Here is a 22548-nt window from a genome sequence, read left to right on the forward strand (position 1 = left end):
CAGTTCCTATTGATTCTAATTTTAAATATGCCAATAACATTTCTTCTTAATCTTTCACTAGCCTAAAGAGAACAATTCTAGGATCTCCAAATAACTAAACTTCCCTTGGGTACTCATGAACTTAGACAAGGAAACAATTTGGCCACTTGAAGGATATGAAAAATATCTGAAATAGAAGCATTGTTGAACGAGTTTTAGTCTAACTTTTTCCAAGAAAAATGGTCAACTATATGAATAGTAAATGGACAACCATGAGTTCCACATTTGAGGTAATCTTTACTAGATACAAGGAACTGCAGATGCTGATTTACAAAAAATGATACATATAAATGGAAGGAGACATAAAAGGATCATGCAGTGGAAGTAAGTCTAAGTTGAGTTCCAACTAAAAATTAAAATTAATAAACCGGATCCATGCTTGACAAAGGAAATAAATCTATTGATTATGAGGAAAGTTCAGGGTTTTGGGGCCAATCAGAGAGTTATCACGTCTAATGGGCAGAATGGACTCCTTCTACTCTACATGAATCTGTGGAGGTGGCCACATTTAACCCCATGGTGCCTGAGTTTTAGTCCTGAGTACAGGTAATCTTACAGATCCACATTCCTGGTGCAGGTAGGGATTCAGGGGATGGAGATGAGGGCAGCTTGTGAGGGGGAAGGACTTGTATTAAGTCTCCGTGGCTGCGATTATCAGTGATTGAAAAATAATGGACTCGCAGCTGATTGGTCCAGGATGATTAGATGAGGTCACCACTTGGTTACCCAGCAGTTCAAGCCACTGGACATCACAATCTAACTATGACTTCATAAGGACAGGAAATGATGGCACACTGGGCTTTTTGAGAAAAGCTTGCTTGCCACTTGGATGTGCTGCAGTTGTGCTTGGCTGTGAGTAAATCCAGCTAACAAACTTCAAAGTATGCTCGCAAAGCCTTTTGACAAAGCAGGGAAGAAATCTGAATCCATCTGAGGAATAATCTACATAGGACAGAACAAGCCCTCAGCTGTACCGAAGTAATCATGGAAAAGTAAGAGGGGATCTTTGTGTTAAAGGGTGATTGAGAGAACTTTGCATCAAAGCTCAGTTGCCACATGTGAAGATCTACAAAGGCAAGCCGAGAGCTCTGTTCACCCAGTATGGACAGTACATTCTTAAGGAACATTATTTAACATCACAATCTGATCATGACATCTCATATTTGCATTTACAAAGACTCCCAGAGTAACAAGTGATCCATCATTTCAATTATGTGCACTTGTGATATTGAAATGTCGTACAGAAAGTAGCCGGATGCACAGAGAAAGAACTTCAACATTGGAAGATATAGTTCGTTTGTGCGAGAAATAAGGGGCAGAGAGTAAATTATTGAAAAAAAAGCCAAATGTCTACCCCAGTCAATGATAAGCCCTATTAGTGATGTGAAGAAATAAAAAAGCTGTTTGAAAGAAGGCACAAAATGTGCAGAAAAATAGAATAACTGGATATTAATAGAATTGTACAGCTTAAAATCTATTGTTGGAATAGTGAATCAAAAAAAAAAACTGATTCAAAAATGAGATGCCACATGTCATAATAAAATTATCATCACCTTTGTGTTGTCAAGAAGAGCTTTAGTGACGATATCAATATACATCAAGGAAGCATTCCGAGCAAGACTTTACACAGGACTCGAAAGCTTTGTCTTCAAGGAGTTGTGCTAATCGTGAGAGACAGCTGGGCCGGTATTAAAGAATGATAAAGGAAATAAACCTAGATCACAAAAGTTAAACTTCAAAACTTGATCAATGCTTGTGAAGATCTGTGAGGAGAAACAGAGGTCTGTGCTCCATTGTGCATATGTGTGTGTGCTATTATAAGAAGACATTTTCAACAGGTGTAGTCTTTTCAGTACATTCTGCACCGACTTGAATCAATGGGAATTCAACAAAAGCATAGAAGTGAATAAATAGCAATCAAATTTAATTGGTTTGACATTGAGTAATAATACTGTAGGAAATTGGAGATAACGAGCTGTAATTCAGTTCCTTGGTTCCTAAGCACAAGGATACAAAGAATACAACAAAAGAACATTCTGAGCTAGCAATTGTGCAGGATTGGGAGCTCTGGCCCAGAAATCGAAGCCTAAAAGTGATTGTTCAGAAAAAAAGCAGCAAAGCAGCTGAAGACATCTGGTTTTCCAGAGTAATTTAGAGTAAAGATGGCGAATGGCAAAATGGGAGGGTTGCTGAATTTGCTTCTGGAGGTGCCTTTGGATGACGATAGCTTGGTTAGCCAGATGGTGTTTAACTCTCTGCAGGAACTGGGTTGTGTGGATACGGAGGGTGTCCTGACATTCCTTCGCAAATACCTCACCCACCACCGTCGCCTGCCACTTGCATGTCGCACGGCTTTGTTGAAGGTGATGGCGCAGATGGTGAATGACAACATTGACAATTTGGGCCGTGCAGTCGCCAAAAAGCTCATTACCTTGGCTTCTATTGAAATGACCAAATGTAGGGATGTGACGGATGAGCATCAAGAGATGGCAACCAGGCTCCTGCTTAATGTGGGCCATTGGTTTACCAAGGAGGCATTTGATGAACTTCTGCCATTGTTTCAGCTGAAGTCGGATCCCTTTTTCTTTGTGGTGCTGGCATTGGCTAATCTTTGCAAAGAGCACGTACATTACATGGTCCCCTTACTGAGACCTGTTCTCCGAACCACAGTCTCTTTGCTTCCTGCAGTAGTGGAAGAGAAAACCAAATGGGTGTTCTGCTTTGCCTTGGGAATTTTTAGCGAGAGCATCCTTGCGTACTTGTATGATATAGAGGAAGCCCCAGACCCTACAGTGAAGAAGAATTTATTTTTCCTGGAGTTCTCTGCTGCTTTTGACATTTTGTTCAATACATGGCTGCCTTTGAATGAATGCAATATCAGCACAGCAGTGATCGAGACGTTAGGGCAGATTACCCACCTTGTCCCCTTTGACAAATTGGAGAATGAACTGCCGAGGTTAATTCCCAAAATCCTGACCATGTACCAGGGAACCTCCAGCGACTTTTGCATCACCCAGGGTCTGTATGGGGTTCTGCACACTGCCGTTGAGAGAAATAGTGAAGAACTTGCTATACAGATCGACAGCCTGCTTAGCAGTTTACACAAACAGATCTGCATTGCACTCTGGCAACCCAATGATGATTATGTTCAGAAGCAGCAAAAAGAAATCCTTTGCTGCTTCAAACTTCTGACTCCAGCTTTCACCTCTCAAATCATAGAATTTCTCCTGATGAAAATGGAGATCAATAACAGCCAAGTGCGTTTTGGAACATTGACTATCCTGGATCACCTGATCAATATGGTCCCTCTCTACATGGCCAGTCAGAAGAATCAGATTCTGGCTGGTACCAAGCTGTTGGTGCTGGCTACCAATAACAGGGTGAAGGCAAAACTTGGCCAGGTAATATACACCTTGGCCACACACAATTACCTGCTTTTGGATGGCGGGAAGGACATGTTGGAGTTTATCATCCGGCAGTGTGCGCTACCTGCTACCGGAGAACAGGAGGAGGACTCAGTGGACCCCTGTGCTGAAATAGCAGACATAGTCACTGACCAGAATTTAAGGAGACAGTGTGAGGAACTGATGAAGATGCTGACAGCATTACCCATTGACAACATTCTCTGGCCATTGCTCTTTGAGTTCATAATTCCAGTTCGTTGCATAAATGCCTTAGCAATGATTTGCAACTCATTAGTGCTTCTTGCAAAGAAGAAAATAGAAGCTGAGCCCACGGAGTATCTTCTCAATTACACGGAGCATTCCAACATTCCTGGGCCTCTCGCACTGCTGACAAGTCTCCTGACTATGTCCTCCTCTTTGCAGCAGGGGAAACACAGATGTGTCCCTGCGTTAACTCTGTTACAAATCCTGGGCACCGATATCCACCCCGCAGCACCTCAAGTCTGGGAGAAGGAATTTCTGACTCTGCTTGACTATCTGCAGGAGAATTCCTCCAAATGCCTGCAGCAGAGCCAATGGGAAGAGAAACTGGTGAAGGTTTTGCCTCAAACGCTGGAATTGATCGCGGACGATGTCTGGACCGGTCAGTTTGCCACAGAGTTAGTCGGCCACCTTCACAGACACTGCACTCTCTCGCAGGAGAAGGGCTTTGTGTATAAGTGCCTAGGCGTGGTGCTGCAATTCAGCCAGGATGAGGAGCTAGTGAAGAAGAAGCTACAGGAGATGCTGCAGACCGTGCAGCACGGAGAGTCTCTGGAGAAGGAAGGTGTGGCTGTGGGGATTGGCTACTGTGCTGTAACCCACCTGGACACCGCACTGTCCACCTTGAAGGAATTTGCAAAGTTAAACATTTTCAAGAAAACTGCAAGTTATTTTCAAATTATAAAGGATCAAGAGAACATCGACGTAATCAAGGTAAAAAGCACACTAATCCTATGCTACGGGCAAATCATGTCAGTTTCTCCAAAGGAACTCACTCTGGACAGAATAGACGTTGAGATCATGGAAAACGTGCTTAACCACTACAATATCAAGATCTTGGGAATGAAGGTCGAGGTGAGGGACTTGACATTAAAGTTAAGTCTGATCAAAACTGTGACACAGTCAGTCACAGCCATCCAAACCATTGCAAAGCATAACTACAGCTTTAACAGAAAGGCTGAACTGTTGCATTATATGCAAGAACTCATCAAGGCTGAGCCAACAGAGGCTATGGTGACTCCCATCCGAAAGTCTGCCATCAATGCCTGTACATCCCTCTTAAAACTGCAGCCCCCTTTAAAGGACAGTAGGCAATTGATTCAGACATGCTTGAATAGTGTGTTCAGCATACCACGACTGGATGCCAAAGCTATCAATGAACACCCGAACATAAGCATGGAGGAGAGGCAACAACTGTTTACTCAGACAATGGCCTCCTTGATGGATTTTCTGAAGCAGCTCCTCCTTTTGGATATATCGCCCAATGGGCTTCAGACAATATTTAGCAACATGGAGGCGTGGATCCAGTCATCAAAGGTGCATACCCGGGAAATGGCAGCCGAGACATTCTTGCAGCTACTGGTGTTTTACCTGGAACAATTTGACATCAAAGATAATGTTCCTCCCCATGATCTGGGTGTTATTGTTGGGTGTGTGGTGCTTCGATGCACAGATCCATGTCGTGTTGTAAGGGAGACAGCCATTGAATGTTTGTACGTCCTTCTTTATATCCAACTGCGATCCAAAGGGGTGCCCGCAAATCAGAAAGACACAGAGGTGGAGCACCTCAAAGTCATCAAGCAGGAGCTGCATCAAGACAATGAGACCTCTGTGTTTCACGTGTGCACTGATATTGGGAAGGTCCTCTCAAAGTCTATGGGTTATGATCAGCTGAAAAGTTTACTCTTCACCTTGTTCAATGGACTCTCAGATTGCCAGTCCAATGGTTCCCATTCTGCCTCCATCGTCACCAATGTCCTCATTTCCAAATGTGGAGCCAGCCTCACCGAGGTCCCAGAGATGATCAAAGCCCTGCACAATCAATTGCAGTCAATGGTTCAAGCGTCCATAGTCCGGTTGGTGACACACACCATCTCCAATCTGGTGTCACAGCATATGTCAGTCACACTACCCTGCCTCTTAAGTTATCCCATTCCATTCGACAACCACATTGGCAATGTTTGGAGATCTCTCATGCAACACAATTCAGTTGCCACAGCCTCCATTAAATACCTACTGGACAACCTAAAGCTGCTGTATGAAAACAGCAAGGAATCTCTCCTGGCTAGTGGGTCAAATACCCAGCCACATCAGACTCTGGCTGTAATGTATGCCCTGCATGAGGTAATATGCTCCCAGGATTCAGTCGCCATGATAGAAGGTCTTTACCCCCAGCTCTTCAGCACCGTCCTGATTCACCTGAGCTCCAGTGTCCAACCCCGGTTGCCTCGAGACTTCCTTAGAATTCATTCAGATAGAAAAATGGGGCCAGCCCAGAGGCCATTTAATGTTACAGCTTGCTACTATTCTGTAGAGATACTCCAAGTGCTGGTCGGGCAGGAAGAGGGGAGCAACGAGGACATGTCGGACCTTGAGGGTTGGGCTTTGCTCAAGAGGCCGGAGATGCACCATCAGGGGGTTGCCCTGCTGGCGGGCAGCATGTCCAAGCGATCCGCACCCCACCTCATCGACATCGTGGAGCAACTCTCTCCAGTCCTCACAAACATCCACGAGAGCCAGCGGATCACGGTGGCTGCCTTCTTTGGGGCTCTACTTGGTCAGGAAGTGGTGTTGGAGCTGCTGCTCAATGACACACTAGTGAGTATCCTGCTCCGATGTCTCCTCGACAGCTCTCCCATGGTCCAGTGGTTGGCAGTCAAGGGTCTGGGGAACTCCGTGGCCTGGAGCGAAGGTGAAAGATATGCCAGCAAGCTGCTGCCGACAATGCTGTTGGTCATGGAGCTGAACTCCAAGCAGAACACTATGCTGACATTCGAGGCCATGTCCACCCTGTCAAAGACCTTAGAGAGCCTGCCACCCCACTACACTGAACCAATCCTGACAGACGTAGCAGTGGGCATTGAACCTTTGTTTGAGCACCGGCAGGAGAAGGTGAGGGCTGGAGCATTCACCATCCTATGGAAGCTGCTCCAGTTCGAGGACATGCAGCGGGTCCCAATCTTCACAGAGCACCTGGGCTCCACCTTGATCTACCTGCTGCTTCACCTCAAGGACAGGAACGACGAAGTGAAGAGAGTTTGCAGACTGGTTCTGAAACAACTGGGGCCACTGCTGGCATCGGAGCGCCTGTGCGTCCTCTTTGAGGAGCTTGGGTCGGAAGAGGAACCCCTGGATTACGAGAGCTATTTGAGTGCAGCATCTCTGTACATTGGTGAAGACCAGCCCAGCAAGGTCATCCACTACATACAGCACTGCGCTTCCTTCTTTGGCAGCCTGCAGACTGAGATGCGGGAGAATGCTGTCACGTTGGCAAGTTGCCTCATGCCCCATGCACCACCTGGTTATCCAAGGTCCCCCGCCGCGAATCAGGTCTGCCAAGAGATGATCACCTTGCTGTCCGATCACGTGAAAAGCGTCCAGATTAAAACAATCATTGGAATCCAACGCCTACACATGTATTGAAAATCAGTTGGTCAGGACCGGATATGTTAGGACATGATGGAAAAAGCCTCCTGATGTAAAGAATTTCCTGTGATACAAAAATAACGAGGGAAGAGAGTTGAGATATTAGCTCCTCCATGGTGTGAGTTGGCAGCTGCATGTATTTCATCCACTTGTACATATTTATCTGTAAAGAATATCTCTCTAATGATCATCAGCAAATAATGGGTATATTTATAGTTGATCATTGTTTGTGCTGCAATGTGTTGTACCGTTTTAAGACTATTAAACAGACTATTTTCAATAAATGGTTTGCTTGGAGTTGTCTGAAAGAGGTTTGCTTTATTTTTAATATTAACTAGTAATTTCTCTGTCCACAGACACAATCCATGCCAATCCCTAACAAAAGGTCAGGTTGGGTATGTTACTCAGTTCTGATGTCATATTGTACTGTAGTGAATACCCGCGTTCACCACCTGTACACCGTGCAGAGGTGACTCTGAGCTTCCCATTCCCTGCCACTTTAATGCACCATCTCATCACCGCCCACACTCTGACCTTTCTGCCTCTGGCCTTCTGCACTGTTATATCCAGGCCCTAACTTAAGCTCAAGGAATGATACCTCATCACCTGTTGCGGCACTAGAGATTCACTTTCACATTCTACATCTTTAGGTTGAATACTCTTTTCCAATTATCACCATGTTTCTCTGTTTCTATGTGTATAGTTTGGCCTGTTGTGCATACCTTACCGTTGTTTATTAATATTGGTTTATTGTTGTCACCTGTTCCAAGATGCTTTGATTGCATGCTATCTCCAGGCAAATCATATCAAACACGGGTACAATCAAACCATACACAAGTATAATAGTTAGTGCAAATGAGCAAGGCAACAGAGTTCAATATAATGTTACATCTATAGAGAAAGTGGAAAAAAGTGCAAGAACCGCAGCAAGGTTGATAGAGAGATCAGGAAAACATCCTTAGCTTATGAGGTCCATTTAAGAGTCTGACAACAATGGGGAGGATGATGATCATAAATCTGGTGGTACGTGCTTTCAAACCTTTGTGTTTTTTGCCTGATAGTAGAGGGGAAAAGAGAGAATAATTGGGGTGAGAGTATTCTAGATTACGTTGGCTGCTTTCCTGAGGCAGCGTGAAGTGTCGATGAAGTCAATGGAGGGGAGGCTGGTTTGCGTGTTAGACTGTGTTGCATCCACAAATCTCTAATTTATTGTCGTCTTGCGAAGAGCAATTGTCAAAACAAGCTGTGAACACCATCAGACCATGAGACATAGGAGCAGAATTAGGCCATTCGGCCCATCGTGTCTACCCTGCCATTCAATCATGACTGATCTATTTTTGTCTCTCAACTCCACTCTCCTGCCTTCTCCCTGTAACTTTTGACGTCCTCACTAATCAAGATTCTATCAATCTCCGCGTTAAAAATACCCAATATCTTGGTCTCCACAGCCGTCTGTGGCAATGAATTCCACAGATTCACCATCCTCTGGGGCAGCAGATGCCGTGTCAATGATCACTGCTCAGAGGGTAGTGGTTATTTGGGGGAGCTCCAGTGAGTGGCCTTTCTTCCTCTGCATTCCGGGATCACAGTACGCTTCTCCATTCTCTCCTTCTCCCCATTTGAAACTCCCAATGAGGAACTAACTTGTTTTCCTCTCTCTTCCCAGTTCTCACAAAGGTTCGCAGACCTGAAACGTTGATTGATTTTCTTTCTGCAGATGCTGCGTGTTTTTTCTGCATTTTTATTCTGCAGTGATCCCAATTAGCTGTGATCATCTCATAGCTTCTACCCAATCTCGGGCCTTCCCATTTGTTTCCTTCCCCGATCCTTTACTCCAGCTCCACATCAGCATAAACTTCTCCAAAGTTTTTAACCAACCAGCAAGAAAAAAACAGCTTCTTATTCCAGGGAGAACATGAAAACTCCACACAAACAGCACCTGAGATCAATGGAACTGCAAAGCTGCAACTCTATAAGATGCACCACTGTTCCTTCTCTTGAACCTTAAACCAAATTTCCATATATTTCCTCCACAGTCTAAATCCCAAGATGATAGCCAGTGGGATCAATCGATGTTAGCTCTCCATAGCTTACCAAGTCCCTCTGCTGAGGTTGACAAATTCAGTTCAGTTCAGTTTAGTTTACTGTCATGTACCGAGGTACAGTGAAAAGCTTTTGTTGCGTGCTAACCAGTCAGCGGAAAGACAATACATAATTATAATCGAGTCATTTACAGTGTATTGATACATGATAAGGGATAAGGGAATAACTTTTTGTACAGCAGAAAACGAATGGCATGTTAAAGATTTGATCATATCTTCCCTGTTAATCAAATATTTTCCTGAACCAGAAAGTAGAGTTTGCAAAGATCAGGCTGTGCTTTAAAAGTTAATGAATAACGTGTTAAGCTGTCAGGTTGTGTGGAAGAAATATCATTCATTTATTTTCAGAAAGTATTCCAAACCAAAGTCGTATCCCATGTGAGTGTTTTGGTGTCACTTTTTTTTTTAGCATAAAATAAGTTATCTGCAAACATACTCCTTAATAACATATAAGCCGTGTTTTTTTCCCAATAATAGTTGCCAATAGCCACTCAAAGGAGTACGTTGCCATTGTTAATCTTTCAGTGTGATTGCAGGTTTCTGAGTGGAGTATTTTGTTTCTGAGTCCTGAAGCCAGCTTTGTGTCCCACTGGAGACTAAACACAACATGGCCGACTCTCCAGTGAAGGAACGCTGCATGTTTAGGAAGCTATACTTCAAGGAGATGTGAAACTGAAGCCTGTCTACCCCAGGTCACAATAGATTCAGATTCAGATTCAGATTCAATTTTAATTGTCATTGTCAGTGTACAGTACAGAGACAACGAGAATGCATTTAGCATCTCCCTTGAAGAGTGACATAGCAAACGATTTGAATTAAAAAAAATAATAAGTGTCCAGGGGGGAGGGGGGGGGGGGGGGGGGGGGGGTGGGTGATTGGCAGTCACCGAGGTACGTTGTTTAGTAGAGTGACAGCCGCCGGAAAGAAGCTGTTCCTCGACCTGCTGGTTCGGCAACGGAGAGACCTGTAGCGCCTCCCGGATGGTAGGAGGGTAAACAGTCCATGGTTGGGGTGAGAGCAGTCCTTGGCGATGCTGAGCGCCATCCGCAGACAGCGCTTGCTTTGGACAGACTCAATGGAGGGGAGCGTGGAACCGGTGATGCGTTGGGCAATTTTCACCACTCTCTGCAATGCCTTCCGGTCGGAAACAGAGCAGTTGCCATACCATACTGTGATGCAGTTGGTAAGGATGCTCTCGATGGTGCAGCGGTAGAAGTTCACCAGGATCTGAGGAGACAGATGGACCTTCTTCAGTCTCCTCAGGAAGAAGAGACGCTGATGAGCCAACTTGATCAGAGTAGAGGTATTGTGGGTCCAAGAGAGGTCATCGGAGATGTTGACTCCCAGGAACCTGAAGCTAGAAACACGTTCCACCTCCGTCCCGTTAATGTGGATGGGGGTGTGCGTGCCGCCTCTGGACTTCCTGAAGACTACAATTAGCTCCTTGGTCTTCTTGGAGTTAAGGGCCAGGTTGTTGTCAGCGCACCATGCTGCTAAGTGCTGGACCTCCTCCCTGTAGGCCAGCTCATCGTTGTTGCTGATGAGGCCAATCACCGTTGTATCATCTGCATACTTGATGATGGTGTTAGTACCATGTACAGGTGTGCAGTCATAGGTGAAGAGGGAGTAGAGGAGGGGGCTCAGCACACAGCCCTGAGGAACGCCGGTGTTCAGGGTGAGGGTTGAAGAGGTGTGCTTGTCTAACCTCACAGACTGGGGTCTGTTGGTTAGAAAGTCCAGTATCCAGTTGCAGAGGGAGGGGTCGATGCCCAGGTTACCGAGTTTGGTGATCAGTTTTGATGGAATAATGGTGTTGAATGCTGAGCTGTAATCGATGAACAGCATTCTTACATAAGTGTCTCTGTTGTCAAGGTGGGAGAGGGCGGAGTGAAGTGCCGTTGAGATGGCATCCTCCGTACTCCTGTTCTTGCGGTAGGCAAACTGATAGGGATCCAGTGTGGGGGGTAGGAGGCGAAATCCCTGGGGAGGATACAGAAAAGATTTACCAGCATGAACCGTTTCAGTGATGTGGAGAGACTGGATGGACTGGATTTGTTTTCCTTAGAGCGGAGGATGCTGAGGAGGTACCTGATATAGAGGTATACACACTCACGAGAGCATAGGGTTGATAGTGAAAAACCTTTCCCCATAATGGAGTAATACAAAACCATAGGGCATAGATTTCTGCTGAGGAATAATAGATGGGTTATAAAGAAGAACAAATTCACCCAGGCGGTGATTACCATCTAGAGCACTCTACGTGAAGAGGTGGTGCAGGCAGATTTAAAAGCTGCATTAAACTTTTTAAAGCACAACATTAAAAAACTGTCTGGATGAACAACTAACTCTATGGACCAAGTGCTGATCAATAGAATAAATGGGTACTTGATGGTCAGTGTGGAATCAATGGGCTGAAGAACCCGTTTCTGTGCTGTAAGTCTCTGACTATGAGTGGATCGATGAATATATTCAAGGCTGCGGTAGATCTTTGGTCTATCAGGGAGTGAATTGTTCTGGGCAAGAGGCAGGAAATTGAAGCTGAATCCAAACTCACATCGTCCATGATCATATTAAATGTTGGAACAGGTTCTGGAGGCATAATTACATATTCATGCTCCTATTCTGTGTCCATTGCTTTGTTTTGTTGTTATCTCAAGGGACCACTGACATCAGGAGATTTGACTGGACACTTCAGAAGGCCAGTACCCATTTTTCTTGCACCCTGCACTTATCCAATTAGTTGAAGGCGGGAAGGAACATTGGGCTTGAATCTTTCACCTTTCAGTGCGATGGTGCACTGAAGTCATTGATTCACCTCAGGAACCTTACATGTGGAGAATCCTGTCTGCCTGAACAATAGTTGATTTCTCTTGAACATATTGTGGGTTCGGTTTGTACCAGTAGATAGCTTACTGTTCACAGAATGTATTTCACCGGCAATTTTAATTTAGAAAATATTATTCTTTTGTTAGAGTTGACTAGAGGTGACTGAAAATTGTAATGGATTAGATACTGTATGATTAATTATTAATAAGTTACACATATGTTGGGAAATTCCTGCCTCTAATTAATCATAGTGTCTCAGTTTGGAATGGATTGTCTCGAAGCTGCTGCTGATGACAAAAATTAATAATTACGTTTTCTGTTTCACTTTACATGGAACATTTTTTTAAATTAAAAAATATGGGATAAGGCTTGCTGTGTTCTATCTTTCTCACAATGTAGACTACAGAACGCACTCAAATACATCATGCAAAACATAAGTTTAAACAATATGGGACCCTGCCCACATATTGGAATATATCTCATGGGATATGGCAGAAACAGAGGAAGTTCCGTTTGGATAACACAACTTGTTCGGATGGCTAGAGAGTGGTGCAGTTTCTTCACAAAGGTACAGGGGATGAAGAGGTTTAATAATGAGGATGGTTATAAATGTGAGGTTTGAAGATATGGAGGTTCAGTGATCAAAGTATTTAAGATGATGACATGATAGACAGAAAGAGAATCTAGATCATGACCCTAACGTCAGAGCTGAACTAACACAGTGGTGCAATGAATAGCATTAATACTACACAGCTCCAGTGACCTAGGTTCAATCCTGCCTTCCAGTGGCATCTGTTTGATTTTGCATCCTCTCTGTGACTGTTTAGTTTCCTTGTATTTCCTCCTACATACCAAAGGCTTGCAGGTCAGTGTTTTAATTACCCACTGTAAATTAGTCCTAGTGTTAGGCGAGTGGTGGAATCTGGGAGGTTTGGAGATACAGCCCACCATTGATCATCTGTTCTACTTGCTGTATGACTCATGACTTAAGTCAAGTCAAGCCGAGTTTATATCATGTGCACAAGTATGGTGCAGTACAGGTTCAATGAAAATCATGTGCGCACCAACATTGGACACACATAGACTAGGACAACCCACAAAACATAAATTATACAAAACAAGATAAAACTGCAAAAACAAGATACTCCAAAACACAATTATAATACAATCCATTTTCGTGTAAGAGATGATCTGTAGTGTCCCATCCCTTGCACTACTAGTGTCCACTGTGTTTGTTCTCTTGCAGTACAATAGATTCTATTTAATAGTGATATCAAAGTGCTCTTTCTAATTTTGGGACAATTTCAACAATTTTTGCAGTGGATTAATCTTGGGCACCAGCAAATATAAGACGTTGTATAAGACGTTGGTGAGAGAGCATTTAGAATATATTGTTCAGTTCTGGGTACCATGTTATGGGAAATATATTGTAAAGCTTGAAAGGGTTCAGAAAAGATTTACAAGGATGTTGCCAGGACTAGAGGGTGTGAGCTATAGGGAGTAGACTGGGTCTCTATTCCATAGAGCGCAGGAGGATGAGAGTTAATCTTATAGAGTTGTACAAAATCATGAGAGGAATAGATCAGGTAGATGCACAGCATCTCTTGCCCAGAGTAGGGGAATCAAGGACCAGAGGACATAGGTTCATGGTGTAGAGGAAAAGATTTAATAGGAATCCGAGGGGTAACTTTTTCACACAAAGGGTGGTGGGTGTATGGAACAAGCTGCCAGAGGAGGTAGTTGAGGCTGGGACTATCCCATCATTTAAGAAACAGTTAGACAGGTACATGGATAGGACAGGTTTGGAGGGATATGGACCAAGCACAGGCAAGTGGGACTAGTGTAGCTGGGCCGAAGGGCCTGTGTCCACACTGTATCACTCTATCACTCTATGACTCTATATGCTTAGCGCACTGAAAAATGGATGAAATGCAATTCCCGGGGATTTAACAGTCTTGAAGAGTGTTTAATAGTTAATGAATCAACTTCCTTCCTTATTTTGAGTGACCTTTTCAAGATTATTTCTCCTTTGTATTTTGTAAAGCAGTTGAAATTTCTGGTTTTCTGAATATCATAAATCATAGGTTCAGGCAGCATACAAACAGGCCCTTCAGCCCACAAAACCCATGCTGACTATCAACCACATTAATCTTACATGATTTCCATTCCATTCTCCTCACATCCTCTTCAACTGCTCTCAGGCTCCACCACATTGATAAACTGCAGGCATTTCACGATGGCCAATTAACCTATCAACCCGTACATTTTTGAGATGTGTCAGGAAAGCAGAGTATCTGGAGGAAACCATCATGATCACAAGGAGACATCAAGATTAAACCCAGATTGCTGTAGTCGTGAGACAATGGCTCGACAAGCTTTGCTACATCACCGCTCCAATATATTTTATTCTCTTCTTTTTGTGGGATCTCCAATAACTCTTTGCTTATGCATGCAGACTGAACAGCAGCTTATGCATGCTGGCTGAGTACCTTATGAACTAAGACCTGAAAAAAGCATTCTTTATTACATTAAGTTACCATTATCATCAAGTAATAATTAACGGCAATTAATGGGAATACAGCATATCTCCCACAAATTATATCAGAGTCGTGCAGAAATGCAATTAATATAAACGGACAAAATAGTTAGCCCACCACATGCATGCCGACTGATTTGCCCATTTGCACTAATCCCATTTGCTCTCATTAGGACCATATCCTTTTATGCCTCGCATGTTTGTCTAAATGCCTCTTAATGTAGTAATTGAGTCTGATTCCTTCATCAACCTCTGGCTGTAAGTTCCAGATATCAAGCACTCCCTCTGTAAAATATTTTCCTTCTGAACCCTTTTTAAGTTAAACCTATGCCTTTGTTCTTGATACCACGACCGTGATAAAAACAAATTTATCTACCTTATCTATTCTCATAATCTTATATACTTCTGTTAGGCCACCCTTCAGCCTCCTTTTCTCCAAACCCAGCCTATCCAATATCTCCCCATAACAAAAGCTTGGCCACATCCTGGTGAATCCCTTCTGCATTCTCTCCAGTGAAGTCACAGCCTTCCTACAGTGTGGCAACCAGAAATGTACACAATACTCCAAGTGCAGTGCCAAATAACATCCCAACTCTTATATTTTATGCCCCGACCTATGAAGCCAAGCATGCATGTAGCATGTAGCTTCTGAACCACCCTATCAACCTGCATTGCCACTTTCAGAGAAATATGGACTTCAACGCCCAGGGCTCTCTGTCCATCAATATTTCTTAGTGCCCTACGATTCACTCTATGTATCCTATCCTTCTTTGACTTCCCAAAATGCATTAACTCACTCTTGTCTGGATTAAATTCCATCTGCCAATGCTCCACCCAATTTTCCATTTAATCTATATCATTCTGCTAAAATATTCTCTAAGAGAGCTATCCATTTTGCAGGTTAATCTCATGCTCTGGAGTTAGTATAAATAATATGATATGCAGAAATAAAGCTTAGGAAATAAATATACTATTCAACAATATTTCAGAGATGGTCAAGCACCTGATAACATCTCTGCAACACTCAGTCACTATTGCATTAACCCATGTCTATCTTGCCTGCATCCAAAAGCACAATTATATATTTTCTCTCTTTCTAATGATATGGCTGTATCTTTTTGTTTCAATTTCCTTACTTTCTCTATTTTGTCACTATCAATTTTAAAAGTAATTGGTACCTGGATAACTTTGGTCTATATCCTATCACAGATATTCCCTCTGTTCTCCGCACCTCTCTCTCTCTATGTAACTTAAACTACACTTGTCTTCCAATACTCTTGCCACAGATGCAGCTTGACCTGCTGCATGATCAGTCTGAAAAGGCTCCTGTCCCAAAACATTGTCGGCCCATTTTGCTCCACAGATGCTGCTTGACCTGCTGGTGCCTGCAACACTTTGTCTTTTACTCAAATTCTTCCAGCATTTAGTTTTGGTTTTGAATTTACGGTGTCTGTGATATATTTATGTCAATCAAGAAAAATATCAGAAATTATTGGAATACAAATTATTCAGAAAATATATTCCTGATGCCAATTGCCTCACTGATAATTGTCTTTAGGACACTAATCTCCAAGACAATCAACATTTTATTAAGATACTAGGTCAAGTGGGACCCGTTAGGCCCTGTTCCCCCAACGCAATATTCCACCACTCACCCATAACTCCCAATTGCGCAGGGGTGGCTCATTTGCCCTCATCCCCGAACACTCCCTCCCCCTCCTCTTCACCCAACTTCGTCTCTCCCCTCTCGCCTCTCCCCTCTCCCCCTCTACCGTCTCGCCTCTCTCCTCTCCCTTCTCCCTTCTCCCCTCTACCCTCTACCCTCTCCCTGCTCCCCCACTCCTCTCCTCTCCCCTATCGCACTCCCCCACTAAATACAATGTTTAAGTACGATTTTTCCTCGTTCAATCCCCCGCTCCCTCCCTCTCCTTACAACAATGTAACAAATCTCTAATTTCACTGGGTGGAACACTGTTGATGGGCAGTCTATGTAAATGAGATCCCATTGTGATGCCATTGTCAGGTGGAGCACTGTTCACGGGCAGTTTATGTAAATGAGATCCCATTGTGATGTCATAGCTGTAACTGCCAGCAACTGCCACTGAAGTGTTCAAGTCATTATTTCTCAAACTTGATTTTATAAGGTTGAAAATGTGAATAACTTGTAAAATATACCATTAATCAATTTCAGCATCTCACTCACTCACTCACTCACTCACTCACTCACTCACTCACTCACTCACTCACTCACTCACTCACTCACTCACTCACTCACTCACTCACTCACTGACAGACGGGAAGACTGGACCCCCAGCCCTACCGGTTCCCCCAATGCAATATTCGACCACTCACCCATAGCTCCCATGGGAGGCCTGGTCCCCCAACGCAACCTGTTCCCCAACGCAATATTCCACCACTAACCCGTAGCCCCACGGGAGGCGTGGTCCCCCAACTCAACCCATTCCTCAAAGTAAGATTCCACCACTCCCCTGCCTCCCCAGCACTAGACTTTAATAAAATCCAATTGGACTTCCCCTGCCTGCCGCAATACTTCCAATTGCAATACCAATTCACCCTCCCCCTCCTGTTGAAGCGCTTGCTGCCAGGAGCTGCAGTAAGTGTTGTATAATGGCAACATTGTTGCAAATGTCGGGTGGAGGACTGTAACGGTGGAAGCACAGAGTGTTCCTGTATTGCAACTTTGTATCGAAGTTTGTTGGAAGCTGCCAGCAAGGATTTTAACAGAAAAAATCTTGTTAAAGTTGGCTTTTTTAAACGTCTAAATATCAATAACTTGTGAAATATAACATCAAATGTGAAGAAACCTGATATGAACGACCACAGGAAAAAGCTGAGCAAAATTCTGCCTTTTATAAGTATATAGAAAGATAGATTGGTCAATGCTTAAACACCTTCTTAAAGTGTGTAATTTCCAACAATCCACAGCATCTAGCATTATTAGATTGCTGCTTTAGTTAAAATTCATATAAAAAGAGGGAGTACAGTGACTATTAGAGCAGTGCCTTATAGCACCAGAGACCTGGGTTCGATCCTGAATTCAGGTGCTCTCAATGTGGAGTTTGCATGTTCTACCTATGATGCACATGTTTCCTGTGGATGCTCAGGTTTCCTCCCTCATCCCTAAAGGTGTCTGAGTTTGTAGGTTAATTGGCACTTATGTCTAGGCATGCAAAAGTGGGATCACTTAGAGCTGGTGTGAATGGGTGATCGATGGTTGATATGGATGGCTGAAGGGCCTGTTTCCATGCTGCATCTCTATACTAAACTAAACAAATACAAATGATCCCCTGATCCTAAATATCTCTTCTTTTATTGTTCAGTCACACAGAAATGGATAGATAATAACATTTGATTCAGATATGGAAATAAGCATATGATGAAGGTTATATATAATCCCACTGACACTGAGATAACCACTACATAGCAATGCTAGAAGCATTCAGCAGGGTAGGTAATATCTGTGGAAAATACAACATTTAGCAATACAGGTCCAGGATGAACACTCCCAGACCTGAAATGTTAACTCTCTTTATTTTCTGCGATCTGCCAAACATGCTGTATATTCTCTGGCATTTTCCCTTTTAATGTCAGACTTCCAGTATATGCAATATTTCTCATGTTCATTGTGGAAATGGACCATTGTTAAGATGTTATAGAGATACATCAAGTCTGAAGAAGGGTCCCGACTTGAAACTTCACCTATCCATGTTCTCCAGAGATGCTGTCTGACCCGTTGGGTTACTCGAGCATTTTGTGTCTACCTTTGTTATTAACCAGCATCCGCAGTTCCTTTTTATAACATCATTGAGATATAAACGAATTGGGACTTCTTTAACCCCGATTGATAAATTATAGAAATAAAGACAAAATACTTATTTTTATCACATTCATCCCTTGAAACAGCACCTCATATTTCACTTGGGCAGCTTACAACCCAGAGGTATAAATATAGATTTTTATAAACTTCAAGCAATCCTTGCATCCCCTCTCTCTCCGTCCCTCCCCCACCCTAGTCATTGTACTAGTTTCAATGTCATCCTGTTAAGTTTCACTGTATCTTATTATCACCTATCCCACAGTCAACAATGGATCATTGTGGGGTTCACCTTTCCTTGATCATCGTTGCTTTTTGCCATATCTTTCAGTCATTTGTTCTATTTACCTTCTATATCTCTCATTTCCCTTTCCCCCAAGTCTGAAGAAAGGTCTCGACCGGAAACGTCATTTATTCATTTTCTCCGGAGATGCTGCTGCCTGACCCACTGAGTTACTCCAGCTTTTTGGTGTAAACCAGCACCTGCAGTTCCTTCTACACATTTGGAAATGTTAATGTTGATTTCTGCAGATTCATCCCACATGGTTTGGATCCAATGAAGACATGTTATTGGAAAAGTGGATTATCAAATATGAAGGCATGTGGGTTCCCTGAAAGAAAATGGTGCTGAGGTATAAGATCAGCCATAATCCTGTTGAACGGTGGAGCAGTAACAAAATTTTCTCGTGTTCTTATATCCTCTCTCATTTGGACCCAAGATGTTTGGAATATTATTCCCTTGCTGGTGTAATTTATTTTCTGGGGAGTTGATTTCGAAATCTGGTGTCTCAACCCATTGGAATGAACAAAAGGTGATTTAATGAGAACTAACAAATAATTAGTTGAGATCTCACTGAAACTTTTTAAATCTCTCCCTGCACTGGAGACCCGACCTTTCTCGTCGGGTTTCCGTTGTCGTTGGGGCCGCAACGCGGAGCGGCCTCCAACAGGAAGAAGCTGGGGACTCTGGTGCTACAACTCACCGTCGCCGTCGCGGGGCTGGCCGAGTCCGGAACGGTTGGAGCGGTGGAGGAGCGCTGCTGCTGCTGCTGCTGCTGCTGCTGCTGCTGCGGCCCGACTGGAGAGTCGGAGGCCCCAACGACAGGTCTGTGGCCGGCGGCACCGGGAGCCCGCGGCTCCCTGGAGGGAGACCGCTTTTCAGGGCTCTCGCAACGGCGACTTCCCCCGCCCGAGTTGCGGGGTTGAAGAGCTCCTGGAGCGGGGCCTAACATCACCGCCCCGCGCGGCTGGGAATGGCCGCGGGACTCTGCGAGCGCATGCCGGGGGCTCTAACACCAAGACCCGGTGTGCGACCTCGCACCACCCGGCGTGGCTTTAATGGCCGCGGGACAATTGCCATCGCCAGCCGGGGGCTTTGACTTTGACTCTGACATGGGGGGGGGGAGAGTGCAGTGGAGAAATAAGTTTATTTGGCCTTCCATCACAGCGATGTGATGGATGTTTATGTAAATTATGTTGTGTCTTGGGTCTATGTGTTTGTATGTATGGCTGCAGAAACGGCATTTCGTTTGGACCTCAAGGGGTCCAAATGACAATAAATTTGTATCTTATCTTATCTTATCTTATCAGCTGTTCTGAGTTGGGAAACAAACAGCAGATAGGTTTGAGTGAGCTCATGTACATAGTGTTATTGGTCAGGTGGGCATTGAAACCGAGGAGTTTAGATAACAAAGGCACATATAAGGATGTCTTTGAGATTTGAGGGGAGCTGGGTTTCCTTTTTGTACCATTCTCTTTGAGGTAGGTTCGTCAGTAACATGGACAAGTTACTTGGGTCATTTGTATTGGTTAGCTTTGCGATTGTGGGACATGCAATTAGATCTTCTTAAAGGCTTATTTTCCCCTCAGAAGATAATGATGGCCGGTCCCTTCCTCTCTGTCCACTCTCAGTTTGACCAGAACTGTACACACACACTAGGATGAGATCTGGCCCAGGATTTACGCAATTTATTTTATTCTGTGAGATCGATTTCACATGATATAATGAAATCCCCAAAGAGAATGGAAAGATTCTGTGTGCTTTTCAGGAGAGTTTAATATTCTTTTGTTGTGTGCATCGCTTTTAATAGATTTTTCAGCTCTTGATAGAACTCTCGAGGGCAAAATGCATGATAAATCTCAAATTCAATTAATTTGGTTGTCAGGGTATATTTTTTCCCCTAAGCTTTCTTCTACATAACAATCCAAGTCACTTCGAGAGATGCTGACTCATTCCAGGGTAAATGACGGAAACTGGGAATCCTTCATGTTGCTGGCCTAGGTTCCAATTGTTTAGGTGAATTGGAGGCATCAGCCTCAGGTCTTGATTTGATGTTCACTTCACCCACACTTTCACCAGCATCACTGGTTGCCTTCCCTTCTCCAACCCCAATGCTACACAACACATCCCATGTCCACAGCAACCAATCTGCTCATTGGCCACTGATCAAAACTAAGTACAATGTTTCTGTACATCACACTGTACATTCTCCATCATGGTCTGGTTTGGTTCAGCCACCAAGCACGACACCTGGTGGCTGCAGTGAATCTCCGATCAGCTGAGAAGGTTATTGGTGCAACCTTGCCTACATTGACAAACTGTACACTGCAAGGGCCAGGAAGCGATCGGGTAAGATCATTTCTGACCCCTCTCACCCTGGCCACAAACGCTTTGAATCACTTCTCTCTGGAAGGCGACTCCGGACTGTCAAAGCTGCCACAGCCAGACATAAAAACAGCTTTTTTCCATGAGTAGTAGCTCTACTCAATAGCCAAAAATCTGTAGCCTCCTTTTGCTCTGGTATTTTGTTTGTTTCACATGTGTGATCAATGGTGTTTTATTATTAATGTTCAGTGTTTTATGAGTCATTCGTAACTGTCACTGTATGTCATGTTGTCACTTGTGGGCGGAACACCAAGGCAAATTCCTTGTATGTGAATACTTGGCCAATAAACTTCTTCATTCATCCATTCAATTAATTCATTCATTCATTCATTCAATCATTCAATCATTCAATCATTCATTCAATCATTCATTCATCATTCATTCATCATGCATCATTCATTCATCATTCATTCATTCATTCATTCATTCATTCATTCATTCATTCAATCATTCATTCATTCATCATTCATTCATTCAATCATACATTCATTCACAGAGTTTAAAAGAGGAAATTGATTTGGGGTTGATTTGGAAAGCAAGGTTACGATACGATACAATATGATATGATAGAACTTTATTCATCCCCGGAGGGCAATTGGTCTGCAAACATCACAACACACAACAAGCTACACGAAAACTTGAAATTAAAATTAAATTAAAAGTGAAAAAAACGAAAAAGACAAACGACTGTTGGCTGGCTGCCGTGTGCCTTAACCAGAACGAACAAACAAATAAACAAACACAGACTTATCCCCCTGGGCAGAAGATTCTAAAACTAGAGTGCTCTCCCCCTCCCCCACACCAGGTCCCCCTTTGTTCTCACACCGTCCTTCATGATGGTCCCCCACGCAGGGTCCCCATTGTTCTTTACTGCGGTCTCCCCACACTTAATATGAGAAGAAGATGGTTACTAAGTACAGAGGGGATACAAATCTTTAGTTGGAGGGTAAACAAATAGGGCGTGATGGGAAAACACTCCATAATGAACGGGTCAGCATGCCCAATGCTCTGATACTTAATATTAAGTGATATCGTTGTCACACTCTTTTGTCACTCTATGAAAGTTAAGATATTAAAATCCACTTCAGCACTACAGCACTATAGCAACACTCTAGCACAGCAGTGTAAACAGTGTTGTCTTTCTGATGGGACTTTAAACTGCAGCCCCATGAGCTGCCATTACACAGCTTGTAGTTCTGAGATGTCCCTGTAAATAATTCACCCAATAATATTAAAGTAAGTTGATCTGCGTATTGACATAATTTTGGAACATTGCAATAGGCATATTAACTTCCATGTTATTTTTTTGGTTACAATTTATAACCATATCAACATTTTCTTGTTGGCAAAGACACTTGGAACATCCTGAGATTTGCAAAATGTACTTTTATTTCATTCCCTAATGTGTCTGGCACAATTCCTACTGGTTACAAACCTCGAAAGTGAAGGCATCT

The 22548-nt window shown here is 43.5% G+C and overlaps 1 protein-coding gene across 1 annotated transcript; it reads left to right on the top strand.

The window, feature by feature from the left end:
• Positions 1–761: 761 nt before the first annotated feature.
• On the top strand, positions 762–9168 carry LOC129703494 (maestro heat-like repeat-containing protein family member 1). Its single transcript, XM_055646021.1, has one exon. The coding sequence runs from the start codon at positions 2202–2204 to the stop codon at positions 7125–7127; it is 4926 nt and encodes a 1641-aa protein (XP_055501996.1). The 5' UTR covers positions 762–2201; the 3' UTR covers positions 7128–9168.
• Positions 9169–22548: the final 13380 nt, after the last annotated feature.

Source organism: Leucoraja erinacea, chromosome 14, assembly GCF_028641065.1.
Source record: "Leucoraja erinacea ecotype New England chromosome 14, Leri_hhj_1, whole genome shotgun sequence".
In the NCBI taxonomy this organism is placed as follows: domain Eukaryota; kingdom Metazoa; phylum Chordata; class Chondrichthyes; order Rajiformes; family Rajidae; genus Leucoraja; species Leucoraja erinaceus.

Excerpts from the sequence above, each read along its gene's own strand:
- LOC129703494 (XM_055646021.1), top strand. The coding sequence starts at position 2,202 with ATGGCGAATGGCAAAATGGGAGGGTTGCTGAATTTGCTTCTGGAGGTG.